Genomic DNA, 25,912 nt, shown 5'->3' on the forward strand with positions numbered 1-25,912 from the left:
AAGGAGCAGACTTTTTGATTTGGTCTGATGAAACAAAAATAGAACGTTTTGGCCATAATGACCATCGTTATGTTTGGAGGAAAAGGGGGATGCTTGCAAGCCGAAGAACACCATCCCAACCGTGAAGCACGGGGGTGGCAGCATCATGTTGTGGGGGTGCTGTGCTGCAGGAGGACTGGTGCACTTCACAAAAATAGATGGCATCATGAGGCAGAAAATTATGTGGAAATTAAGCAACATCTCAAGACATCAGTCAGGAAGTTAAAGCTTGGTAGCAAATGGGTCTTCCAAATGGACACTGACCCCAAGCATACTTCCAAAGTTGTGGCAAAATTGCTTAAGGACAACAAAGTCAAGGTATTGGAGTGGCCATCACAAAGCCCTGACCTCAATCCTATAGAAAATGTGTGGGCAGAACAAAAAAAGTGTGTGTGAGCAAGGAGGCCTACAAACCTGACTCAGTTACACCAGCTCTGTCAGAAGGAATGGGCCAAAATTCACCAACTTCTTGTGTGAAGCTTGTGGAAGGTTACCCGAAACATTTGACCCAAGTTAAACAATTTAAAGGCAATGCTACAAATACTAATTGAGTGTATGTAAACTTCTGACCCACTGGGAATGTGATGAAAGAAATAAAAGCTGAAATAAATCCTTCTCTACTATTATTCTGACATTTCACATTCTTAAAATAAAGTGGTGATCCTAACTGACCCAACACGGAACCCAACCGGCTGCGCACGTGCGCCATCGTGCATAAATCTATTTTGTCCCCCCACACCAAACGCGATCACGACACGCAGGTTAAAATATCAAAACAAACTCTGAACCAATTACATTAATTTGGGGACAGGTCGAAAAGCATTAAACATGTATGGCAATTTAGCTAGCATTTGACCTATTTAGCTAGCTTTGCTGTTGCTAGCTAATTTGTCATGGGATATAACATTGAGTTGTTATTTTACCTGTAATGCCCAAAGTCCTCTACTCCGACAATTAATCCACACATAAAACGGTCAACTGAATCGTTTCTAGTCATCTCTCTTCCTTCCAGGCTTTTTCTCCTCTTGACATAAGTCAATTGCGATTAGCAACTTTCATAGATTAGGTGCATTACCGCCACTGACCTCGTTCGTCTTTCAGTCACCCACGTGGGTATAACCAATAAGGAGATGGCACGTGGGTACCTGCTTCTACAAACCAATGAGGAGATGGGAGAGGCAGGACTTGCAGCGCGATCTGCGTCAGAAATAGAACTGATTTCTATTTTAGCCCATGGCAACGCAGACGCTCGTTGGCGCGCGCAAGCAGTGTGGGTGCAATTGAATAACATAGATTTCTAAATATATTTTGCAACGCTCGCACACACGARGCGAGCGGTGTGGTCAGCCTATAAAACAGGGAATTTTTTACAGGGGATTAAATGTCAGGAATTGTGAAAAACCGAGATTAAAAGGTACTTGGCTAAGGTGTATGTAAACTTCCGACTTCAACTGTATATTTTTTAAACATACTGAAATTACTCTGGGCCTTTGTATTTGATCCAACCAAGAATGTTGTCCTTGGTTATTGTCAATGAGGTGCTACAGGTAACTGGTTAATATGCAATCCCATACCATTATCAACGGGCTCAAACAGTAAGCCTACATATAGTACACTGAGAATGAGAAGAGTGAGGAGGAGGGCGAAGGGATAGTGAGAGGAATTACAGGGCAACTTTCAGAACGACATGCATTGCAGACAACAAAGCACTCTCCCAAACGCACYCGGACACACGCACACTGTTGTGGCTAGTGCTCCCTGATTCTAAGTTCAGTATAACATCCCTCATCATTCTGAATAGGGGTTAATGGTAGCAGTGGTTACAGTGAGTGCGGAGAACAAGGAGGAGTGAACCTCTTCCTTTAAAAGGACAGGGGGGGAAAGGTGCGTACTGAGTGTCATTCAAGCTGGATTCCCTTTGGAGAGATAGAAAGGAGGGAGGAAAAGAGATAGGGAGAAAAAGAGTTAGAGAAACATGGAGGGGGGTGTTCACAAAGTAAATGTGAAAGCTACTAGGCTAGTGTGCTTAGTGAATAAGGCCAATTCAATCTGTGTATTGAGCTACAGACATACACAGCAATGACACAGGAGGTTTCTACACCAACGCATCATAGACACAGCAGAGCAGATCACTCACTACCTTATGCATGGTCGATAAAATGGACAGATCAGGGCATGATGTGRGTGTGCCTATAGCCCAGCTATAAGAGTCTCACTCACATCTCCAGGACAGTCTTGAGCTGCTCCAGTTTACCCTTCTTCTCCTCAATCTCACAGTCCGTGTGCTGCCCCAACTCAGCCAGTAGGAGCCGGGCAATGTCCAGCACCTCCTATACACACACACACACAACTGACATCAGTCAATCAAACTAATGTGTCAAAGTGCTTAACAGCAACCAAAGCCTTAACCCCTACAAAGTGCAAGCGAAGGGCAAGAGCAAGCGAAGGCAACAGTGGTCAGGAAAAACTTCCAGATTGAAGAAACATTGAAAAAACTACCATATTGTCGTAAATAGAGTTCCCCTCAACAGAGGAACACACTGCAGGTTCCTGGGTTACAGGCAAAGAAGAGATACTTGGACTGACCTGTAGCTGTTTGGGCTTCTTCAACTTCAGTTTCCCTGACTTGTACCCTCCGTACTTCTCAAACAGCTCAAAGAATCTGAAAAAGACACAACGGAAACAACAGTGAGACACAACAGGACCGGGGAAGGTGAATTACAAGTTGTATTTGTTATATGACGTTGATCAGAAAGTCATTAAACGTCATGTGTCAAATTCTGTCCAATGGGAATGGCGAGAGGGGGCATTTGAGGAGCAGGTGATATATCCACTGGGAATGGGGAGAGGGGGCATTTGAGGAGCAGGAAACGGGAAGATGGAAAGACTCACAGAGTGTGTCTGACTTCCATCTTCATTTTCTGTTTGGGGGTGCGGTCTCCGTGGCGGATGATGGCGATGACACAGCGCAGCTCCATCCTGCGGGATAGGTGACATTAGGGTTGCAAAGCTTTGGATAACTTACCAAAGATACTGGAATACTCAGTAATTAACAGATAATTTATAGTTGAAAAACACAAACATACAGTTGAAGTCGGAAGTTTACATACACCTTGCCAAATACATTTAAACTCAGTTTTTCACAATCCCTGATTCACTAGTAAAAATCCTTGTCTTAGGTCAGTTAGGATCACCACTTTATTTTAAGAATGTGAAATGTCAGAATAATAGTGAGAGAAATGATTTATTTCAGCTTTTATTTCTTTCATCACATTCCCAGTGGGTCAGAAGTTTACATACACTGATTTAGTATTTGGTAGCATTGCCTTTAAATTGTTCACTTGGGACAAACGTTTCAGGTAGCTTCCACAAGCTTCCCACAAAAGTTGGGTGAATTTTGTGAAGTGCACCAGCCCTCCTTGCAGCACAGCACCTGCCAACAACATGATGTTGACTCGTGACTTCACGGTTGGGAATGGTGTTCTTCGGCTTAAAAGCCTCCCCTTTATCCTCCAAACATAACGATGGTCATTATGCCAAACAGTTTATTTTGTTTCATCAGACAGAGGACATTCTCCCCAAAGTACAATCTTTGTCCCCATGTGCAGTTGCAAACCGTAGTCTGGCATTTTTTTATGGGGGTTTTGGAGCAGTGGCTTCTTCCTTGCTGAGCGGCCTTTCAGGTTATGTCGATATAGGACTCGTTTTATGTGAATATAGATACTTTTGTACCTGTTCTTCCAACATCTTCACAAGGTCCTTTGCTGTTGTTCTGGATTGATTTGCACTTTTCGCACAACAAGTACTTCATCTCTAGGAGACAGAACTCTCTCTTCCTGAGGGTATGATGGCTGCTTGCGCCCATGGTTTATACTTGCGTACTATTGTTTGTACAGATGACGTGGTACCGTCAGGCGTTTGGAAATTGCTCCCAAGGATGAACCAGACTTGGTGTGGAAGGTCTCCAATTTTTTTCTGAGGTCTTGTGGATTTCTTTTGATTTTCCCATGATGTCAAGCAAAGAGGCCTGGTTTGAAGGTAGGCCTTGAAATACATCCACAGGTACACCTCCAATTGACTCAAATTATGTCAATAGCCTATCAGAAGCTTCTAAAGGCAATGACATCATTTTCTGGAATTTTCCAAGCTGTTTAAAGGCACAGTCAACTTCGTGTATGTAAACTTCTGACTCACTGGAATTATGATACAGTGAATTATAAGTGAAATAATCTGTCTGTAAACATTTGTTGGAAACATTACTTGTGTCATGCACAAAGTATTTGTCCTCACCGACTTGCCAAAACAATAGTTTGTTAACAAGAAATTTGTGGAGTGGTTGGAAAACGAGTTTTAAATGACTCCAACCTAAGTGTATGTACACTTCCGACTTCAACTGTGCCTATATACACAAACTCTGCAAAAAAGAAACATCCCTTTTTCAGGACCCTGTCTTTCGATAATTCGTAAAAATCCCCCAAAATCCCCCAAAACTTCCCAAATCTTCATTCAAAGGGTTTAAACACGGTTTCCCATGCTTGTTCAATGAACCATAAACAATTAATGAACATGCACCTGTGGAACGGTCGTTAAGACACTAAAAGCTTACAGACGGTGGGCAATTAAGGTCACAATTATGAAAACTTAGGACACTAAAAGAGGCCTTTCTACTGACTCTGAAAAACACCAAAAGAAAGATGCCCAGGGTCCCTGCTCATCTGCGTGAACGTGCCTTAGGCATGCTTCAAGGAGGCATGAGGACTGCAGATGTGGCCAGGGCAAGAAATTGCAATGTCCGTACTGTGAGACACTTAAGACAGCGCTACAGGGAGACAAGACGGACAGCTGATCGTCCTCGCAGTGGCAGACCACGTGTAACAACACCTGCACAGGATCGGTACATCCGAACATCACACCTGCGGGACAGGTACAGGATGGCAACAACAACTGCTCGAGTTACACCAGGAACGCACAATCCCTCCATCAGTGCTCAGACTGTCTGCAATAGGCTCAGAGAGGCTGGACTGAGGGCTTGTAGGCCTGTTGTAGGCCAGGTGCTCACCAGACATCACCGGCAACAACGTCGCCTATGGGCACAAACCCACTGTCGCTGGACCAGACAGGACTGGCAAAAAGTGCTCTTCAGTGACGAGTCGCAGTTTTGTCTCACCAGGGGTGATGGTRGGATTCACGTTTATCGTCGAAGGAATGAGCGTTACGCCGAGGCCTGTCCTCTGGAGTGGGATCGAGGTGGAGGGTCCATCATGGTCTGGGGCGGTGTGTCACAGAATCWTCAGACTGCCTGCAATGACAACAAGCTCAATCTCAACTCTGTGCGTTACAGGGAAGACATCCTCCTCCCTCATGTGGTACCCTTCCTGCAGGCTCATCCTGACATGACCCTCCAGCATGACAATGCCACCAGCCATACTGCTCGTTCTGTGAATGATTTCCTGCAAGACAGGAATGTCAGTGTTCTGCCATGGCCAGCGAAGAACACGGATCTCAATCCCATTGAGCATGTCTGCGACCTGTTGGATCGGAGGGTGAGGGCTAGGGCCATTCCCCCCAGAAATGTTCGGGAACTTGCAGGTGCCTTGGTGGAAGAGTGGGGTAACATCTCACAGCAAGAACTGGCAAATKTGGTGCAGTCCATGAGGAGATGCACTGCAGTACTTAATGCAGCTMGTGGCCACACCAGATACCGACTGTTACTTTTGATTTTGACCCCCCCTTTGTTCAGGGACACATTATTATTATTATTATGTTAGTCACATGTCTGTGGAACTTCTTCAGTTTATGTCTCAGTTGTTGAATCTTGTTATGTTCATAAAAATATTTACACATGTTAAGTTTGCTGAAAATAAACGCAGATGACAGTGAGAGAAGGTTCATTTTTTTTGCTGAGTTTACATACACACACACACAGTATACATTTTTTATATCCGTGTCAATACTGTCCATGAGTCTCTAATGGATAGACCATAAGGTTAACAATGGCATTATTTTCAAATAATTCCGCAACTCTTCCAACTATTTACTTTCAACTCTTCCAACTATTTACTTTCAACTCTTCCAACTATTTACTTTCAACTCTTCCAACTATTTGTTGAACACTTTTGTGGTTAATACATGATTCCATATGTGTTATTTCATAGTTTTGATGTCTTCCCTAATATTCTACAATGTAGAAAACAGTCAAAAATTAAGAAAAACCATAGAATGAGTAGGTGTCCAAACTTTTGACTGGTACTGTATATTACATGCGATAAAGCCACACAGAGGGCCAGAGATAATTCCAGACACCAGTGATAATCTGAAGTACCCKAAAAGACCACTAGAAGTCATGTTATAAACTTCCTTCAAAAACCTTGAAAGTTATCACATGCTGGTAGTTTACTGGTCAACTTAGAAAGCTTCCAGTAATGTACCCTCCCTTTGCAACTCTAGGTGACATTACTGATTTGTATATTGTATTCATCCTTTATTTAGTCAGGAGAAATCCTGATGAGGGTTTAAAAAAAACATATCCAAATGGATATGGAAAACAGTGTTACGCCTGGTATGAAGCAGGGTTCTCTAGGAATACGTGACTCAAGACTGTGTTAGCCCAATGAGCTAAAGCCTAGGAGTTCGCTGCGGGAGCTAACACAAGTCTTCAAGTTTCAAGAGAGGTTAGCCATCACGTGAGTTTAGTTCACTAAACCACCTCTGTTAAGACGACCTCTAGTAAAGATAAGCAGGAAGAGGAGAGAAGAGCAGGAATAGGAGGAGAAAGAAGCAGGAGGCGGAAAGGAGGAAGAAAATGAGAAGAGTACTCACATGGTTCCTGAGGTGGTGGGGACTATAGGTATGTCCTCGGCCTCCATGGGGATGGACCAGGGGATGTGGAACTGAGGCGCCAGCTCTCGCATCACCATGTTCCTGTGTGGGGGGGAAGACAACCAATGGAGTGAGCTAGAGCAGTGTTTGAGTTCTGACAACCAATGGAGTGAGCTAGAGCAGTATTTGGGTTTTGAAAACCAATAGAGCGCAAGTTTGGATCCTGGCCAATTCAAGGAATGACATATAGCTTTAGATACCCAGCTGATCCTTGAGTGTCAGAGTGTAAATCAGGGGTTAAGCTGTAAGGAAGACCGATAGTTGACCCCTCGGCATGACAGCTAGCCGCACCTACCCCAAGACCTTGGCACAGTCGTCATAGTACTTCATGGAGTTCTTCACAAAGCTGAAGCCATTGACGTCACAGACGAATGAGTGGCCATTCGCTCTCAAGAGGTCGAAGCCACACACCGTTTGCTGGGAGTGGAAGAATGCGTCAGTCAGCCATTTAAACTGAATGTAGCCAATCAAGTCAAGTGCTCCTTAAAGCTGCAATATGCAGAAAATCGCTTGGCCATTTTCTTGTTGCAAAAATGTCAATAGTTTGTCTAATTTCAGTTTATGTGACAAAACAAGCAACGTATAGTGTAGAGAATCATTGTACCATCTAAACCACTGTGAAATATATTTTCAATAAGCAAAAATATAGCATTTTCAGCTGTTTGAAGCTGGTGTACAAAACCAAAAGTAAAAGACGCAACAGCATAAGAATAGCACACTGCACAGATCTACTGCTTAGACTGAGAATGACGTTCTATAACTCACATTTCTTTGTGAATTTGGTCAGATCGCCCACATATTTACATATTGCAGACTAAAGACGGCTCCTACCTTCATCTTCTTTCATTCATCTGCACTGATCTGAAAATACATCAGTTGCTTTCACCTATCCAGCTCCTGCACAATCATTGCAGACGAAGGAAATAAGACGAGGTTGAGGAGAGGAAGTCTCTTCAGACTATTGGGATAGTTTAAGAAGTTTTAAGGCTTCAGGTTGATTTGGAGAGAAGACAGAGTGGTCTGATCAGTTGAAAAGCCTCACCTTGAAGGCCAGGCAGACCTTGCGGGCCACCAGTTTCTCCATGGCGGAGAGCATGACAGGGTAGCGGATCTCCTTCCCCTCACTGTCCCGCTCCACCTTACCGTCCAGGGCCGGGGACTTCCTTGCCTCAGCATGGGCATAGTCAGGACCCACTGTGTACACCTGATATGACATGTAATTATACACACAGTCAGGTCCCAGTGTTCACCTGATATCATATCATACACATACTAGCGGTACTCCGCCCTTACGGGCAGTACATCATTGGATATGAATAATGTTTGATTTGCATCAAACACCTTTTTGGTCTCTGGATAAGCTATACCAGTATTCTCAACTCCTGAGCATTTAAAAAACTCACATAGGCCTATTTCCCCTGAGATCATAACACTTGTTCTCTCTTTAAAAATTATGTTGGCCTACCATGAACCATGTTATCCATAAACAGTAGGGCTCCGGACTAACTTTCCCCCCCTCGTGCCGCTAACCCTTTCCCCCCCTCGTGCCGCTAACATTTCCCCCCCTCGTGCCACTAACATTTCCCCCCCTCGTGCCACTAACATTTCCCCCCTCGTGCCACTAACATTTCCCCCCCTCGTGCCACTAACATTTCCCCCCCCTCGTGCCACTAACATTTTCAGATGGTGGCACCAGCCTATGATCACGGCCACGCAATAGAACAAAAATAAGAATCATGTTATGAAGTCATTCACACTGCTATTGCCATGGTATGATTCAAGAAACAATTTGTTACATCTAACAGGTCCAAGCAGGAGACGAGAAGACACAGCTCACACACCAGCACACACTTAAGATGATACCTTGACATCAGTGCCGTCCGTTGGCATGAACTCCTCGTATATGTAGGAGCCAGTCTTCCTCACACAGCTCTCTGGGGAGTACACACTGCTGCGGCTCCCTATCTACAGGAGAGAGGYGATCATTCATATACTTATGAGAGCGCTTGATTCCGCCTGASAGATGGGCGGGGTTTGCACTTTTGGGACTATTCCATTGGTTTCATTCTGTCAGGCAAGACCAATCAAGTGCAGCTAAAATATTTCAAATGAGGGCCAAAAGTTTGAGTACCGAGTGGGTATAATTGAGTATCAGACCTTTCTGTACGGCATGGCTCCTAAAGCTTCCGCCCCCTCCACTATCATTTCAACAGCATGACCAATTTGAAGCCAACTGTACCTCCCTAGTCCCTCAGTACCTTTCTGAAGAGTCTCTGGCTGCCCCCTCCAGCTGAGGTGGGGTAGTAGATGTAGACATTGTGGTCCTCTGCGCACACGGGCTTCTCCACAAAGGGCTTGGGGAACACCTCCCCGTTCACCTCCACATGATCCTCCCCCTCCACCAGGTTACATTCTGGGAGGCAGACACACCACAGTCATTTAGAGACAGAGTTCAATCAGGGCCTAAAAAGCACACTTGAATGAATGCCCCATTCGAAATTGGACTATAAACCCTATTCATAGGCACAATTTAGATCTGAAAAGGATTGGGCAGGTGTTAATATGGTAATAGCCTTCATCTTCAATAGGCTAGGCCTACAACTATGCAACCCTTTAAAGCAGCGGTTCACCAACCTTTTGTGAACCCGTAAATTCTGGTCTTCATTTTGACAGTTCGTTGCAAAAGTGCTATAGTGTGAATTTGACCATAGCATAAAGAGCTACCGTGTAAATACTGCAATGCGGGTAGGATTGCATATAGCCCCTAATCTTCATTTTCAAGGTTATGATTGCACTTTTCTTCCCAACACCGCAACAAAAAAGACTTCCTTTGCGCACCACGGCAATAGACGTTAGGAACTCAGTGCCTTCCCACTGTGAGCTAACTATCCAGAACCGTATTTGCTCGCAATGCACATCAATTTCTTATTAGACTGTGCGAGTGGACTTTGATAAGGATAATTTAGTGAGGGTGTTGGGATCAGTTCCAACTACATTTACACACAAAGGGTTTAAGTTTGTTTATTTTGTAATCCCGGGACCCAGAAGCAAAATGTGCGTCCACGCGAGCCAGCTGATCGATTTAACGGTAACAGTCTATCACAAGAGACTAGTTGTGTTGTAACACTTACCTTCAGGTCTGTCTGGGTCTCGGGTTAACACAGCGTAACGAGGAAGATCAATGCCCTCCTCCTGCAAGATACGATACACCTCCCTCCTGAAGGGACATGAGACAAAACGTTTACGAAGGAACAAGTCAACAGACTTTGACAAAGTATGAGCAGGAAGTTGAGCGTGTGTGTTCACCGTAATACCTGTCTTGTATGTAATACTGCATGTTCAGGTCATTGATGAGAAGTGGGTTTCTGAGGTTGGCGTACTCTACCGCTTTGTCCAATGGGAAACCTACAAAGCCACCCCCATACATGCATTCATATACACAAAACACAACCACATAAATAATACAGGAAATGGAAGAAAATTCCTCAACCATTACATTGTCGTTCCATTGGTCTGTATGCTGGTGTCCTAAACATATTTCCATTTCCCCATGTTTATTTTCCTTTTCTGATCCTTCTCCTAAGATATACCCAATTTAAACCAGGACAAGTCAGACGTACACTATGACTAAACATGAGCAAGACGGGAATGACTGTGTTCGGTATGTACAGATTGTATTCGTGTATACTTACTGTATATTGGCATGCATATACATTATACACGTTAATCTGTGCAATGTGCATGGGCACGCCAGTACCCGATGCACGTAATCGTATGCGGTGGGTGCACATACGTACGTTCGTTTGTACCTTTGGAGTGGAAGGAGACGAGGCAGTCACACAGGGGCCATTTGTCCACTGGCTCGTTGAGGATGACCTCCTCGGGGAAGATGACCACGGTGATGTACTCAAACTTACACAGCCTTTCCATGATCTGGGTCATGGGCTTGGACTTGGACTTCTTCATCATGGAGCAGATGCCCACCACGATCTGCCTCTCTGGAGGCTGGGCGAACAGAGAGGAAGGGAAAGAGGTCACTCGCATCTTACTGTTTGTAATGTGCTGTACATGATGTGATTACTTGTGCGAGGTGAAGCCGAAGACAATTCTCCATCTTTCCTCTGTCCGGTCATCTCTCCTCACCTCCTTCTCAAAATGCATTGAAGGAGAAGGTCTGAGGAGAGGGACCTTGGATCTTTATCCCCAATGCGGTTTGAGGAGGTGGTGAGGAAAGAGGACGCAAGGAATCAAGTAAATAGGAATTGGGAGAGGGCCTCTTTCTCTCCGTCTTCATGCGCCCACTTACCGAATCGTAATCCTCATCCTCCTCTTTTCCCTGCCCCTCCTCCTCTCCTTTTCGCATCTCTCCCTCATTCTTCATGCCTCCTTCCTCTGGGCCTTGATGACCTTCATAAGCAAAAACAGACGTGGGATTCCCACTCTGGCTCCACCCCTCTCCTCCAGTCTCTGACATGACAGAGTGGGGACGTCACTCAAACATCTGCCACTCAAAGTTCCGGCGCATCTTTGCGTGCCAGTACACAGTAGGAGGGTTTGAGGTAATAAGAGGGAAGGCTTAGATCACCTTACTGACAACGGGGAGTAGGCACTGGTAATGCCTTTTTTAAATGCCCCTCAGGGGTTGATGAAGGTGTAATGGATTGGGGTAGGGTGAGGGGAAAGACTCAGGAGGGTGGAGACGGTGGTCTGGGAGCACCAGGTTTACATAGAGGAAAGTGCTGAGGTAGTAATTCGAGGGGAGGGTTCATGAGTTAGGAAGCAAGCTCTAGGGTGTTGACTTGGGGTGAGGTAAGTAGTCAGGGGTGAGGTAGGTAGAGGACAGAGCCCGAGTTGTGGAAGGAGTAACCTCCCTGTGTCAGGAGAGCGGTCTCATTCTGAAAAGTGGCATCACTCTGGCCTGAGGAGGATGAGATGAGCGGTTCACAAAAGGTTCCTCCACAGTCTCACCATCCGTCACCACCTACAGAGGACAACACAGAAAGGCAAAAGCAGATAATGGCACTACTATGGAACAGAACATGTAAAAGATAAACCCCGTAGAGACATGGCTCAGTGCTTGTTAGAACGTCAGCAGGCTGTCTAATAACGCTGCCTCATCTCTCTAGACTCAATGTGTTTGGGCAATTCCACAGTAACGGAATTACACTTCAGTTCGCTGCAGCTAGCGACTGGAACGACCTGCAACAAACACTCAAACTGGACAGTTTTATCTCAATCTCTTCATTCAAAGACTCAATCATGGACACTCTTACTGACAGTTGTGGCTGCTTTGCGTGATGTATTGTCTCCTCTACCTTCTTGTCCTTTGTGCTGTTGTCTCTGTGCCCAATAATGTGTGCACCCTCTTTTGTGCTGCTTCCATGTTGTGCTGCTGCAATGCTGTGTTAGCATGGCAGCAACATATGACATGTTGTTGTCTTAGGTCTCTCTTTATGTAGTGTTGTCTCTCTTGGCCTTTTGCCTTTTGCCGTCATTGTAAATAGGATTTTTTTCTTAACTGACTTGCCTAGTTAAATAAAAGGTTAAATAAATTAATAAAAATACACTGCCAAATTTTAAGAAATATCATAGTATTCACTGCAGAGTTTTTGCAGACTCCCATGGAAAGGCTCAAGGTCACCTGCATCTTGTCAGCAATATTTCCTCCAATGACAGAATTCAACGATTACAATTTCACAGTCCCATTTCGGCTAACCCCCAAAAATTCAACTCAGGTTATCAAACATTTTGGCGTAAATACCAGGGTAAAAAATAAATAATTACATTTTTAAAAAAATAAAAAAATGGACTTGAGTGTAAATTAAAACATAACCAAGAGGAGGACTTGTCCTCAGTCAGTAGCCTGCCAGAACTGGTTCCTGTCTCTTTTAGCAATGCCCTTCCCCGCCCACCAAACAAAACAGCTGACTTCCAGGGAAAATCTCCAGAAACAGCAGCCTAGCCCAGATCATATCACCGCTCACAGAAGCCTGCCAAGAGGCTCATATGGCACTTCCTGCACAAGGCCAAGACCGATAGGGCCTTGGTAGTTGGGAACAGATTCCAAAAATTGTCAGATCCCAGTCACACTCCCAGGACAGAAAACAACAAATTTCACGATATACTATATCACGCTATAGAATGCTAGCACAGACAGCTCGTGTCCACACGTATATCAACTTTGTCATACAAAACGTGTGAACATGGGTAAGCCTGGTCCCCGGAATAGCCTGCCCTTTTCTCAGTGTGTTGAAAGGGGAAGAGGCATAAGAGGAGGTGGGGGTGGCCGGTAGAGAGCGTATTGGGTGCAGAGGCCTACACTAGTAACGGCAAACAAACATAACTCCTCGCTCTCCTCGAAGGCATTGACAGGCCACACTAAACCATGTGGAAGCCCATCTTGGCCACCCGAGGTCAGGGAAACACTCTCGGGAAATAAACAAACTCATAAATACATAGCTACAACAACAGTGTAAAGGCAGTCGACGCCGCCATGCTCCTAGACACACAGTAGTAAGGCTATTTGGCATCGAGTGACTGGGAAGATCGGACTACTGGGTCGAGGATGAAGAGATGAGTGAGTCCTAGCTACTGTAATGCTGGCTTCTTCGGTTTCCTTCAGATGGCTAACGTACGGACAAAAATCCATATCGCGACAATTGCCAATTGCGATAACAATAAATATAAACTATACGTTTACAACATCAATGTGCACCACTGTTTTATTTAATGGTTCTAGCGGTCAATTTGGCCCATTAATAATCACCCATATTAGCAAACGTATTTAATTTCAAACTTTACATTTCTCTAGCATACTCTACTTATCGTGATGAACAGATTGCCTGCGGTTTATCATCCCAGCTCTATGATGGTTGAACACCTAGTGTTGATGGCTGACTAGCAATGCCCTTAACTGGTCAAGTTTGTTAGGAGTTTGAGTGTTAAGTCCATTGTCTGTCTGTCTGCCCAACACTATCCTCGTTTCTCATCTCCAAACCTCTGTTCCTTACTGTGCTTCAGTCATCCCTTTGCCTCACCATCAAATGTTTCTCAGATGCTTCATAAAAAAAAAAGGCACTGCTTCCTTTAACGCCTATGACTAACAAACCAAAAGGCCTGATTGAACACGTCCCCATCTCCCTCTGGCGTCGCCCAACCCACCATCTGACAGTGAGTCACTTCCGCCACACAAATTTGGGCGACCCCAATAAAGGCTTTTAACCTTTGAGACCGTATCCTGTAGAAAGTCAGGCCGCACAGTTTATGATAGGGGTGGAATCATTAGCTGAGCTCTCACAAAAAGGCACTATCACACTCACTGATAACAAGCCCAATGACACAGGAAATGTCTCTGCAAATAGGAGGAGCAATATACTGTCCATTTAGGGAATTTCCTTTTTTACAGGGATTGAAGAAGACTGCAAAGACAGGCACAGTCAGAGTATTGTCATCCACCACTTGCCATTTACTTGTGAATTTTGAAGCCAGCATAGATGTGTTTACTATGAAAACACAAAGTATGCCATCATATGACTAGTGAGTCATATAGCCTAACAGTTACTCCATACACGGAGCCTGAAGAGACTGTCTGCGCAGGTGATCAGTTTGTTATCAGCGCTCCGGAGCCTCTCTCGCTAAATCATTAGTAAATCATTAACTGTTAAGGATTATGTTCAATAGTTTGGAGTGGACTGAAGAACTACCAATCACAATCTCGGCCACCAATCACAAAAATAGCCAAAACCCACAAGTTCTCCATATCCCAACACCCCCTCACTCTGAAGCGACAGTACTGCAGACAGACAGACAATACATAAAGCTTTGAGGAATGCATGGCACATAATTACTGTACAAACAAAGATGTCCCCAGGGTCATTCAAATCTCATTTCGGCAAGCCATGACCCCCAAAATCTCAGATTGTTCTGAAACCGTTTCTGTAGTTAGAAACATAAGATAAGCATTCCTGCAACATTCATTTGCTTGAATATAACTAGAAATTCAGCTAAATTGATTGCACCCAAATAGGCCATTTACATTTATAGGATTCATATAAACATTCAATAAATATAGTACCCAACATCCGATTTGCACAAAAACCTCTTAATGATTAGGATGTGGAGGTTTCCAAATAAATGAATCAACTCCACCCACAGACCCCCCAAACCCCACCCCAAAAGCCAGTATACAGCATCAGTTCTCTGTTTGACAAGTATTATGAAGCTGCGACTTGGAGTATTGTTCATTCATATTATGTAATGTATTCTCAGTGAATTTGGTGATGTTTTTTCCCCCCGTTATGAGAAATTAGCCATTGAAGTCGCTTGCATTTTCCCCATAACTTAAGTAAAAGTACCAGGTTTTTCCCACTAGAGGCCGCTGTTCCTGCAACACATGAGCAAAAGCTACTGGCTTTCTACACAAAGTTGCAAAGAAAATGTTGCGATACATTTAGGGCTGACCCCAATTAGTCGACTGGTTGATTATTTGGTGGTTAGGCTGTTGGTCAACCAAAATTGTGTGTGATACTGCTCGACTAAAACATACATACACTACCGATCAAAAGTTTTAGAACACCTACTCAAGGCAAAGGGTGGCTACTTTGAAGAATCTCAAAAATAAAATATAATTTCATTTGTTTAACACTTTTTTTGGTTACTACATGAGTCCATATATGTTATTTCATAGCTTTGAGGTCTTCACTATTATTCTACAATGTAGAAAATAGTAAAAATAAAGAAAAACCCTTGAGTGAGTAGGTGTTCTAAAACTTTTGACCGGTAGTGTACATACATATGTGCCCATCTCAGTGAACTAATCGACTGCAGAGGCCTAGACTAAAAAGCCAATTTATGCTTGATCCGAAATGTGGTCGGAGGCTCCATATGGAGGGTGTGACGCAATTGGGGAGCCTCCAGAGGCATGCAGAGGCAATATTGAGCTCTGTACCGCATCGCCATGCGCCTCTCAAATGTTGTAACATGCGGAGGGCTCTGTATAGCGCTGCATTGACATGACTGGTTGACACTAGGTGTGGGGCGGAACATCCTGTATAAACACAAACTCACTTCCTTGACAACAGCTCTGCACTGCTCTGTGAAGCGCATGAAGTGAATACCCTGACCTCTGCGCAGGGTTAGGGTTAGGGTTATGGTCACCGTAAATGCTGTATGTCGAATGGAGACGTCGGATTGACCATGCACCCAGATGCGCAATGGCCTTCGCTCTCCAGAATGCGCTCTCCCCCCCCGGCCAATTTGTGCATATTCATTGTTTCATAACTTCATTGTGTGAATTCTTGTCCTTTGTGTACAGTGCATTCGGGAAAGTATTCAGACCCCTTCACTTTTCCTAAATTTTGTTACATTATAACCTTATTCTGAAATGTATTAAAAAAAATATATGTATATATATATATAAAACACATACAGACCTCAATCTACACACAATACCCCATAAAGTCAAAACAGGTTTTAGAAATTTTTGCTAATGTATTGAAAGAAAAACTGAAATATCACATTTACATAAGTATTCAGACCCTTTACTCAGTACTTTGTTGAACCACCTTTGGCAGTGATAACAGCTGAGTCCTCTTGGGTATGACGCTACAAGCTTGGCACACCTGTATTTGGGGAGTTTCTCCCATTCTTCCCTGCAGATCCTCTCAAGCTCTGTCAGGTTGGATGAGGAGCGTCGCTGCACAGCTATTTTCAGGTCTCTCCAGAGATGTTGGATTGGGTTCAGGTCCGGGCTCTGGCTAAGCCACTCAAGGACATTCAGAGACTTGTCCCGAAGCCACTCCTGCGTTGTCTTGGCTGTGTGCTTAAGGTCCTTGTCCTGTTGGAAGGTGAACCTTCACCCCAGTCTGAGGTTCTGAGCGCTCTGGAGCAGTTTTTCATCAACTTTGCTCTGTTCATCTTTCCCTCGATCCTGACTAGTCTCCCAGTCCCTGCCGCTGAAAAACATCCCCACAGCATGATGCTGCCACCCCCATGCTTCACCGTAGGGATGTTGCTAGGTTTCCTCCAGATGTGACGCTTGGCAATCAGGGCAAAGAGTTCCATCTTGGTTTCATCAGACCAGAGAATCTTGTTTCTCATGGTCAGAGTCCTTTAGGTGCCTTTTGGCAAACTCCAAGCGGCCTGTCATGTGCCTTTTACTGAGGAGTGGCTCTGGTCTGGCCATTCTACCATAAACGCCTGATTGGTGGAGTGCTGCAGAGATGGTTGTCCTTCAGGGAGGTTCTCCCATCTCCACAGAGGAACTCTGGAGCTTTGTCAGAGTGACCATCGGGTTCTTGGTCATCTCCCTGACAAAGGCCCTCCTCCCCCAATTATTATTATTATATTTTTTTTTTTGTACCTTTATTTAAACAGGTGTGTGCCTTTCCAAATCATGTCCAATCAATTGAATTTAACACAGGTGGACTCTAATCAAGTTGTAGAAACATCTCAAGGACGATCAATGGAAACAGGATGCACCTGAGCTGTATTTCAAGTCTCATAGCATAGGGTCTGAATACTTATGTAAATAAGGCATTTCATTTTTTTTCATTTAAAATAAATAAATTAGCAAACATTTCTTAAAACCTGTTTTTGCTTTGTCATTATGGAGTATTGTGTGTAGATTATTATTCCAGTCTTCCTGTTCTCATTGTCTGAGAGGGCAAGCTATGCTTCACTTGTGAGAAACAAGTTTGTTTATTTCATTTATGAGTTTTGTCAATTCAGTCATTGTCTTTTGTTTGGAGCGCTCCAGTCAATGTTGAGTAAGGACAGTTCTCTGCCTTTCGATAACCACTCAGTTTGAAACCAAAAAATGTCATGCTCTGATAGAGTGGAAACATCAGAAAATATTCCTACCTGATTACTTCTTATCGGTGTTAGACTTGGACTGAAATAGGTTCCGGTACTCATTTTGGGTGCTGGTACTGTTTACTTTAAGTCAAAGTTAGAAATTTTGTAACAAATCTTAGTGGTTATTTTCAAGCTCCCTGCAACCCCCTTACAAAAAAGACTGCAGTCAGAGTGCAGTGTAACTGCAGTATGGTGCAAATACTGCATCCAAAATAACACTTTTTTTTACTGCAGTAATTTTGCAGTATAACTGCAGTTCTGCAATCAAAATACCACAGTTGACTGCGGTTACTGCAGTTTCAAAACGGCAATCTTTTTTGTAAGGGCCAGCCTGAGAGGAAGTGACCTACCTACATTATACAAAAGGAAAGTAAAGCAATTGTCGAACACTGAAACAGAAGTCAAAATAGCCACGAATGTTTGTTAACATTACATTTTCCGTTTGGAAAAACGCTTTGGAAGCTGTCTGTCACGAATGGTTCGTGTATGTTCCTGTCAAGAAAGTGTGCCGCTTTTCAATGAACTCTACTGTGTGTACACTGTAACAACCTCGCCTCAGTGCCGAACGTTAATTGTTTAGCGTGGCAATACATATTACAACGTCGACCACTGCAGCCTATACTTCGTTACAACGTAACTAAGTACACTTTACATTACAGCCAACAGTCAGTACACCGCAATATCGATAAAGAATAGTGTAAGAGGTGTTGCGGTCTTAAAATACAGTTACTTACTTATTGATAATTTGAGTTATAACCAGCTGTCAAGTTCTTTGTCCCTTGATAGTTGTTTTGTTGTGCAACCGCGAAAGTTGATCTCGGCAATCGTTTTCTTCTTCTTAAACTTGTATTGGCGGATCGCAACCGTGAGGTCTATACACCACCACCTACTGTACTGGCGTGTGATACCGGTCACCGCCTCCCTATCCATCAATTCCTCTTATCTAGCGCTGTTTACACCTACTGTTCCCGAGTATGAGTATATTAAACATCGTAGAAAAATTGCCCCCTCAACTAACCCTACACCCATTTCCACTACTTGGCCCTATCTGATCCTACACCAGGGGTGGCAGCCTGGGACGACAGGATACTATTGCTCAACACAGCTTGTAACTATTCTGCAGTAAAATGTCATACACCCAAGTACTTCTCTGCAGCTGCCAGCACCACAGCAATTTATGTGATTTACGTTCCATTTCTGCGGTACAGTTGATAACCATTGCTATGAATGCTAAATATTCAACATTACTATATCACATTTTATTGCTCTCTGCCTACTCACAGGGACCCTCTTAGGCTCCCTCGCCCTGGACCCATCTTCCTCTACCACTCTCTTCATTGCCTCAGCATATGACACCTTCTGTACTACTCTGATCCTGGCAACCTCAACATACCTTTCTCTCAACGGATACTGCTGATCTCCAGCACCATGGGTACCCATACAGGTAACACACACAACCTCTTCCACCGGTAGTACACAATACATTGTCTCATGCCCTCCTGCACACTCCTCACATCTCGGAATCTCCCTCCTACACACTACTGCAACATGACCATACTGTAAGCTTGTCACCTAAAACACTGTAGTGGCTTCGGAAACAAAAGCTCTCGCATCCTAACTTAACTCTGTCGGGTAAAGACGCTGCCTCAAAACTCAATAAGAACAGACTTCTCTGTCTCACCACTCTTCACCAGGTCTGCGTAGCCGGCAATGTTGTTGATGGGCTTCCTCTTTCCTTTGAAGTTGGATGCTTAATAAGTGACAACAAACAACAAATATACTGTATAAAGATAACTTTATCCCACCACTCAACCATATGAAGGCAGATCTAATTAAATGGAACAATCTTCCCATTCTTCAATCCAAGATGGCGTGTTTGTTGTTGTCCCGTGTAAATGTTATGTTTTTTTCGTCTTTTTTGTATATATTTCAATCTCTTTTTCCATTTTTAAATTAAATATACCTTCCGGCAATCCGCCTCACCCAATGTGATACGGATCTGCTATTTTTATACCTTATAGCTAGAACCTCTATCAGGAGCTAGCCATCAGAAGTTAACCAGCTAATTAGCTACTAGCTATTTAGTCATTGTTAGCCACTGCTAGCGGCCTTTACCTTTCGCTCAGACACCAGCCGCTTTTAGCCTGGATAATACCTGCCAGTCTGCACAGCGCGATATCAACCATGAGTATATCGGACTGCTTTTCTCCACTACATCACTGGATTCCTGCCATAAACTCTGGACCATTACACCGGATTATCGCAGCTAGCTAGCTGCTAACGAGTGGCCCAGCCCGAAGCTAGCCTTGAGCCAGGCCCACCTCCCAGCCTGCTCAGTGGATCCTCACTCGGCTACACAGCTGATGCTACACTAACACGACCGGATCATCGCAGCTAGCTAGCTGCTACCGAGTGGCTATAGTGGCTAACGCCCTTGTCCCGAAGCTAGCATCAGTTAGCTTCGAGCCAGGTGCATCTCCCGGCTAGCAAACTAAATTACTCCAGCTACAATAATTATTAATTGGCCTGGACCAATTGGCAATTGGTGAAGACGCTTCTGCTAGCCCCGGCCTGCTAACTTTCTGAATGCCGTGTCTCCCGTTCGCCTAGCATAGTAATGACTACCTATTGGCTTCCCTGTGCTATTGCTGTTCACTGGACCCTATGATCACTTGGCTACATAGTTGATGCCTGCTGGACTGTTCATTAATCACGGTACTCCATTTTGTTTAATTTGTTTATCTGTCGGCCCCAGCCTCGGACTCAGGCCCTGTGTGTAGTTAACTGACCCTCTCTGCACATTCATAGCCATTTTACCTATTGTTGTTGTCTTCGCTGATTAGCTGAGCCCCTAGTCCCACTCAAAATGCCTCAGATAGCTCTTTTGTCCCACCTCCCACACATGCGGTAACCTCACCTAGCATATCTAGTGCCTCCAGAGATGCAATATCTCTTATCGTCACTCAATGATAAGGTTTATCTCCACTGTACCCGCACCCTACCATACTCCTGTCTGTACATTCTGCCCTGAATCTATCCTACCACGCCCAGAAATCTGCTCCTTTTATTCTCTGTTCCCAACACACTAGACGACCAGTTCTGATAGCCTTTAGCCGTACCCTCATTCTACTCCTCCTCTGTTCCTCGGGTGATGTAGAGGTTAACCCAGGCCCTGTGTGTCCCCAGGCTCTCTCATTTGTTGACTTCTGTAATTGTAAAAGCCTTGATTTCATGCATGTTAACATCAGAAGCCTACTCCCTAAGTTTGTTTTACTCACTGCTTTAGCATACTCCGCCAACCCTGATGTCCTTGCCATGTCTGAATCCTGGCTTAGGAAGGCCACCAACAATTCTGAAATTTCCATCCCCAACTACAACATTTTCCGTCAAGATAGAACTGCCAAATTGCAATCTACTGCAGAGATAGCCTGCAAAGTTCTGTCATACTTTCCAGGTCTATGCCAAAACAGTTCAAGCGTCTAATTTTAAAAATGAATCTCTCCAGAAATAAGTCTCTCACTGTTGTCGCCTGTTATAGACCCCCCAGCTCTGCTCTGGACACCATATGTGAATTGATTGCCCCCATCTATCTTCAGAGTTTGTTCTGTTAGGTGAACTAAACTGGGATATGCTTAACACCCCGTCCGTCCTACAATCTAAGTTAGATGCCCTCAATCTCACCCAAATTATCAAGGAACCCACCAGGTACAACCCTAAACCGTAAACATGGGCACCCTCACAGATATTATCCTGACCCAACTTGCCCTCCAAATACACATCTGCTGTTTTCAATCAGGATCTCAGCGATCACTGCCTCATTGCCTATATCCGTTATGGATCCGCGGTCAAACGACCACCCCTCATCACTGTCAAACACTCCCTAAAACACTTCAGCAAGCAGGCCTTTCTAATCGACCTGGTCCGGGTATCCTGGAAGGATATTGACCTCATCCTGTCAGTAGAGGATGCCTGGTTGTTCTTTAAAAGTAATTTCCTCACCATCTTAAATAAGCATGCCCCTTTCAAAAAATGTAGAACTAAGAACAGATATAGCCCTTGGTTCACTCCAGACCTGACTGCCCTCGACCATCACAAAAACATCCTGTGGCGTACTGCACTAGCATCGAATAGTCTCTGCGATATGCAACTTTTCAGGGAAGTCAGGAACACAGTCAGTTAGGAAAGCAAAGGCTAGCTTTTTCAAATAGAAATTTGCATCCTGTAGCTCTAACTCCCAAAAGCTTTGGGACACTAAAGTCCATGGAGAACAAGAGCACCTCCTCCAAGCTGCCCACTGCACTAGGAAACACTGTCACCACCGATAAATCCACGATAATCGAGAATTTCAATAAGCATTTCTCTACGGCTGGCCATGCTTTCCTCCTGGCTACCCCAACCCCGGCCAAAAGCTCTGCACCCCTGCAGCTACTTGCCCAAGCCTCCCCAGCTTCTCCTTCACCCAAATTCAGATAGCTGATGTTCTGAAAGAGCTGCAAAACCTGGACCTGTACAAATCAGCTGGGGTAGACAATCTGGAACCTCTCTTTCTAAAATGATCCACCGCCATTGTTGCAACCCTTATTACTAGTCTGTTCAACCTCTCTTTCATATCGTCTGAGATTCCTAAAAATTGGAAAGCTGCCGCGGTCATACCCCTCTTCAAAGGGGGTGACACTCTAGACCCAAACTGTTACAGACCTATATCCATCCTGCCCTGCCTTTCTAAAGTCTTCGAAAGCCAAGTTAACAAACAGATCACTGACCATTTAGAATCCCACCGTACCTTCTCCGCTATGCAATCCGGTTTCCGTGCTGATCACGGGTGCACCTCAGCCACGCTCAAGGTACTAAACGATATCATAACCGCCATCGATAAAAGACAGACTGTGCAGCCGTCTTCATTGACCTGGCCAAGGCTTTCGACTCTGTCAATCACCGTATTCTTATCGGCAGACTCAACAGCCTTGGTTTCTCAAATGATTGCCTTGCCTGGTTCACCAACTACTTCTCAGATAGAGTTCAGTGTGTCAAATTGGAGGGCCTGTTGTCCAGACCTCTGGCAGTCTCTATGGGGGTACCACAGGGTTCAATTCTCGGGCTGACTCTTTTCTCTGTATGTATCAACGATGTCGCTCTTGCTGCGGGTGATTCCTTGATCCACCTCTACGCAGAGGACACCATTCTGTATACATCTGGCCCTTCTTTGGACACTGTGTTAACAAACCTCCAAACGAGCTTCAATGCTATACAACACTCCTTCCGTGGCTTCCAACTGCTCTTAAATGCTAGTAAAACTAAATGCATGCTATTCAACCGATCGCTGCCCGCACCCGCCCGCCCGACTAGCATCACTACACTGGACGGTTCTGACTTAGAATATGTGGACAACTACAAATACATAGATGTCTGACTAGACTGTAAACTCTCCTTCCAGACTCATATTAAGCATCTCCAATCCAAAATTAAATCTAGAATTGGCTTCCTATTTCGCAACAAAGCATCCTTCACTCACGCTGCCAAACATACCCTCGTAAAACTGACTATCCTACCGATCCTTGACTTCGGTGATGTAATTTACAAAATAGCCTCCAACACTCTACTCAGCAAACTGGATGCAGTCTATCACAGTGCCATGTGTTTTGTCACCAAAGCCCCATATACCACCCACCACTGCGACCTGTATGCTCTCGTCGGCTGGCCCTCGCTACATATTCGTCGCCAAACCCACTGGCTCCAGGTCATCTATAATTCTTTGCTAGGTGAAGCTCCGCCTTATCGCAGCTCACTGGTCACCATAGCAACACCCACCCGTAGCACACGCTTCAGCAGGTATATCTCACTGGTCATCCCCAAAGCCAACACCTCTTTTGGCCGCCTTTCCTTCCAGTTCTCTGCTGCCAATGACTGGAACGAAATGCAAAAATCGCTTAAGTTGGAGACTTATATCTCCCTCACTAACTTTAAACATCAGCTATCTGAGCAGCTTACCGATCGCTGCAGCTGTACACAGCCCATCTGTAAATAGCCCATCCAACTACCTACCTCATCCTCATGTTGTTTTTATTTCCTTTTTTGCACACCAGTATTTCTACTTGCACATCATCATCTGCACATCTATCACTCTAGTGTTAATTTGCTAAATTGTAATTACTTCGCTACTATGGCCTATTTATTGCCTTACCTCCTTACTCCATTTGCACACACTGTATATAGATTTTTCTATTGTGTTATTGACTGTACTTTTGTTTATCCCACATGTAACTCTGTGTGGTTGTTTTTTGTCGCACTGCTTTGCTTTATCTTGGCCAGGTCGCAGTTGTAAATGAGAACTTGTTCTCAACTGGCCTACCTGGTTAAATAAAGGTGAAATAAAAAATAAAAAAAATCTTAGAAGTAAAATAAACCCTTCAGAATGGCATTGCTACTAAAGTTTATATATTTATTCTCAGTAATACTGATTACCCCACCAAAGATATTGTTTTTAATTAAAGTATACTAGTTCAGAGGAGACTTTATATGGGCAAATAAAACTCATAGAATAAAAAGTCAGAGGGTGCTTTTTATCCTTCCAGACTTGGAATTGTATCAACTTGCCACCCAGGTCTTTTACTTATGACATATAGTTAAATGCACTAAAGAGGAACAATGGGTACACATTGCAGATGCGTATTCTCATCCCCAGAATGTTTTTTACGTGTCTATTTTCTAAGGAAAAAGTGACTTCGGTCGCAAGCTGGCCAGTGTTTCCTCCAACACATTGGGGCGGCTGGCTTCCAGGTTAAGCAAGCAATGTGTCAGGAAGCAGGGTCGTGTTTCGGAGGACGCATGGCTCTCGATCGTCGCCTCTCACGAGTCCGTAGGGAAATTGAAGCGATGGCAAAAGACTGTTGCTACCAATTGGATATCACGAAAAGAGGGTAAAAGTAAAAGATACATAAATCTTTTGGACATCAGCGGGAATCCTATTTCAGTCAGAAGAGGATATAGGTATGATAGGTAAGATATACAAAACCTTGTAGAGAGCCTATCCAACTGACAATCTCTTAGAAAAAAATATATAATCTACTGGAACCAAAACTTTATAAAAGAACTGATATTGGCACAAGATGGAGGGAATGTTGGAACATAAGTAACGAAATTACAGTCAACGAAAATGGACGCCTAATCCTGTATAAACTAATGTACATAATTTACTATACAAGAGACAAAATTCACAAATTCTACAGCATAATGGCAGACATGTCTTAAGTGTGAAAATTACTCAATAATCCATGCCTTTTGGAATGCTATAACGTCCAAAAGTTATGGGCAGAGTTAGAAAGTTGTCTGTCAGAAGTATTACAATGTAAATGTACTTTTAATCCGTCTGTCTGCATATTTTAAGATATGGCATATGAGGGTGCAGTGAGATACAGTTGAAGTCGGAAGTTTACATGCACTTAGGTTGGAGTCATTAAAACTCGTTTTTCAACCACTTCGCAAATTTCTTGTTAACAAGCTATAGTTTTGGCAAGTCGGTTAGGACATATACTTTGTGCATGACACAAGTAATTTTTCCAACAATTGTTTACAGACAGATTATTTCACATAATTCATTGCATCACAATTACAGTGGGTCAGAAGTTTACATACACTAAGTTGACTGTGCCTTTAAAACATGTTTGAGATAGGAGGCAGCATTTTCACGTGTGCCCAGAGTAAAGCGTGCCCAGAGTAAACTTCCTGCTACTCAGGCCCAGAAGCTAATATATGCATATTATTAGTAGATTTGGATAGAAAACACTCTGAAGTTTCTAAAACGGGTTGAATGATGTCTGTGAGTATAGCATAACTCATATGACAGGCGAAAACCTGAGAAAAATCCAACCAGGAAGTGGGAGATCTGAGGTTTGTAGTTTTTCAACTCATTGCCTTTCTAATATACAATGTCTATGGGGTCATATTGCACTTCCTGAGGCTTCCACTAGATGCCACCAGTCTTTAGAACCTTGTTTGAGGCTTCTACTGTGAAGGAGGGGGGAATGAGAGCTGTTTGAGTCAGGGGTCTGGCAGAATGCCATGAGCTGGTCACGCGTATGGCCGTGAGAGCGACCTGTGTTCCTTTTCATTTCTAAAGACAAAGGAATTCTCCGGTTGAAAC

At 44.0% G+C, this 25,912-nt stretch overlaps 1 protein-coding gene across 6 annotated transcripts in view; it reads right to left on the reverse strand.

Moving 5' to 3' along the window:
• Nucleotides 1-18,631, reverse strand: part of ppip5k1b (diphosphoinositol pentakisphosphate kinase 1b) — a 71,251-nt gene extending 52,620 nt beyond the window's left edge. For 2 of the 6 annotated variants that reach the window (XM_023984917.3, XM_023984915.3), the window contains exons 1-13: nt 18,507-18,630; nt 11,225-11,899; nt 10,728-10,923; nt 10,233-10,323; nt 10,050-10,135; nt 9,177-9,331; nt 8,782-8,883; nt 7,961-8,122; nt 7,214-7,335; nt 6,859-6,960; nt 2,932-3,018; nt 2,626-2,701; nt 2,260-2,369 (exon numbers count right to left, since the gene is read on the reverse strand). In XM_023984917.3, the coding sequence (XP_023840685.1) occupies nt 2,260-2,369; nt 2,626-2,701; nt 2,932-3,018; nt 6,859-6,960; nt 7,214-7,335; nt 7,961-8,122; nt 8,782-8,883; nt 9,177-9,331; nt 10,050-10,135; nt 10,233-10,323; nt 10,728-10,923; nt 11,225-11,392 (1,457 nt within the window). In that variant the 5' untranslated portion in view covers nt 11,393-11,899; nt 18,507-18,630. Of the gene's footprint in view, nt 1-2,259; nt 2,370-2,625; nt 2,702-2,931; nt 3,019-6,858; nt 6,961-7,213; nt 7,336-7,960; nt 8,123-8,781; nt 8,884-9,176; nt 9,332-10,049; nt 10,136-10,232; nt 10,324-10,715; nt 10,924-11,224; nt 11,900-18,506 lie in introns of all 6 variants that reach the window. The other 4 variants (XM_023984916.3, XM_023984914.3, XM_023984913.2 and 1 more) reach the window with 3 other exon arrangements.
• Nucleotides 18,632-25,912: the final 7,281 nt, after the last annotated feature.

This window comes from Salvelinus sp. IW2-2015, linkage group LG4q.1:29, assembly GCF_002910315.2.
Source record: "Salvelinus sp. IW2-2015 linkage group LG4q.1:29, ASM291031v2, whole genome shotgun sequence".
In the NCBI taxonomy this organism is placed as follows: Eukaryota; Metazoa; Chordata; class Actinopteri; order Salmoniformes; family Salmonidae; genus Salvelinus; species Salvelinus sp. IW2-2015.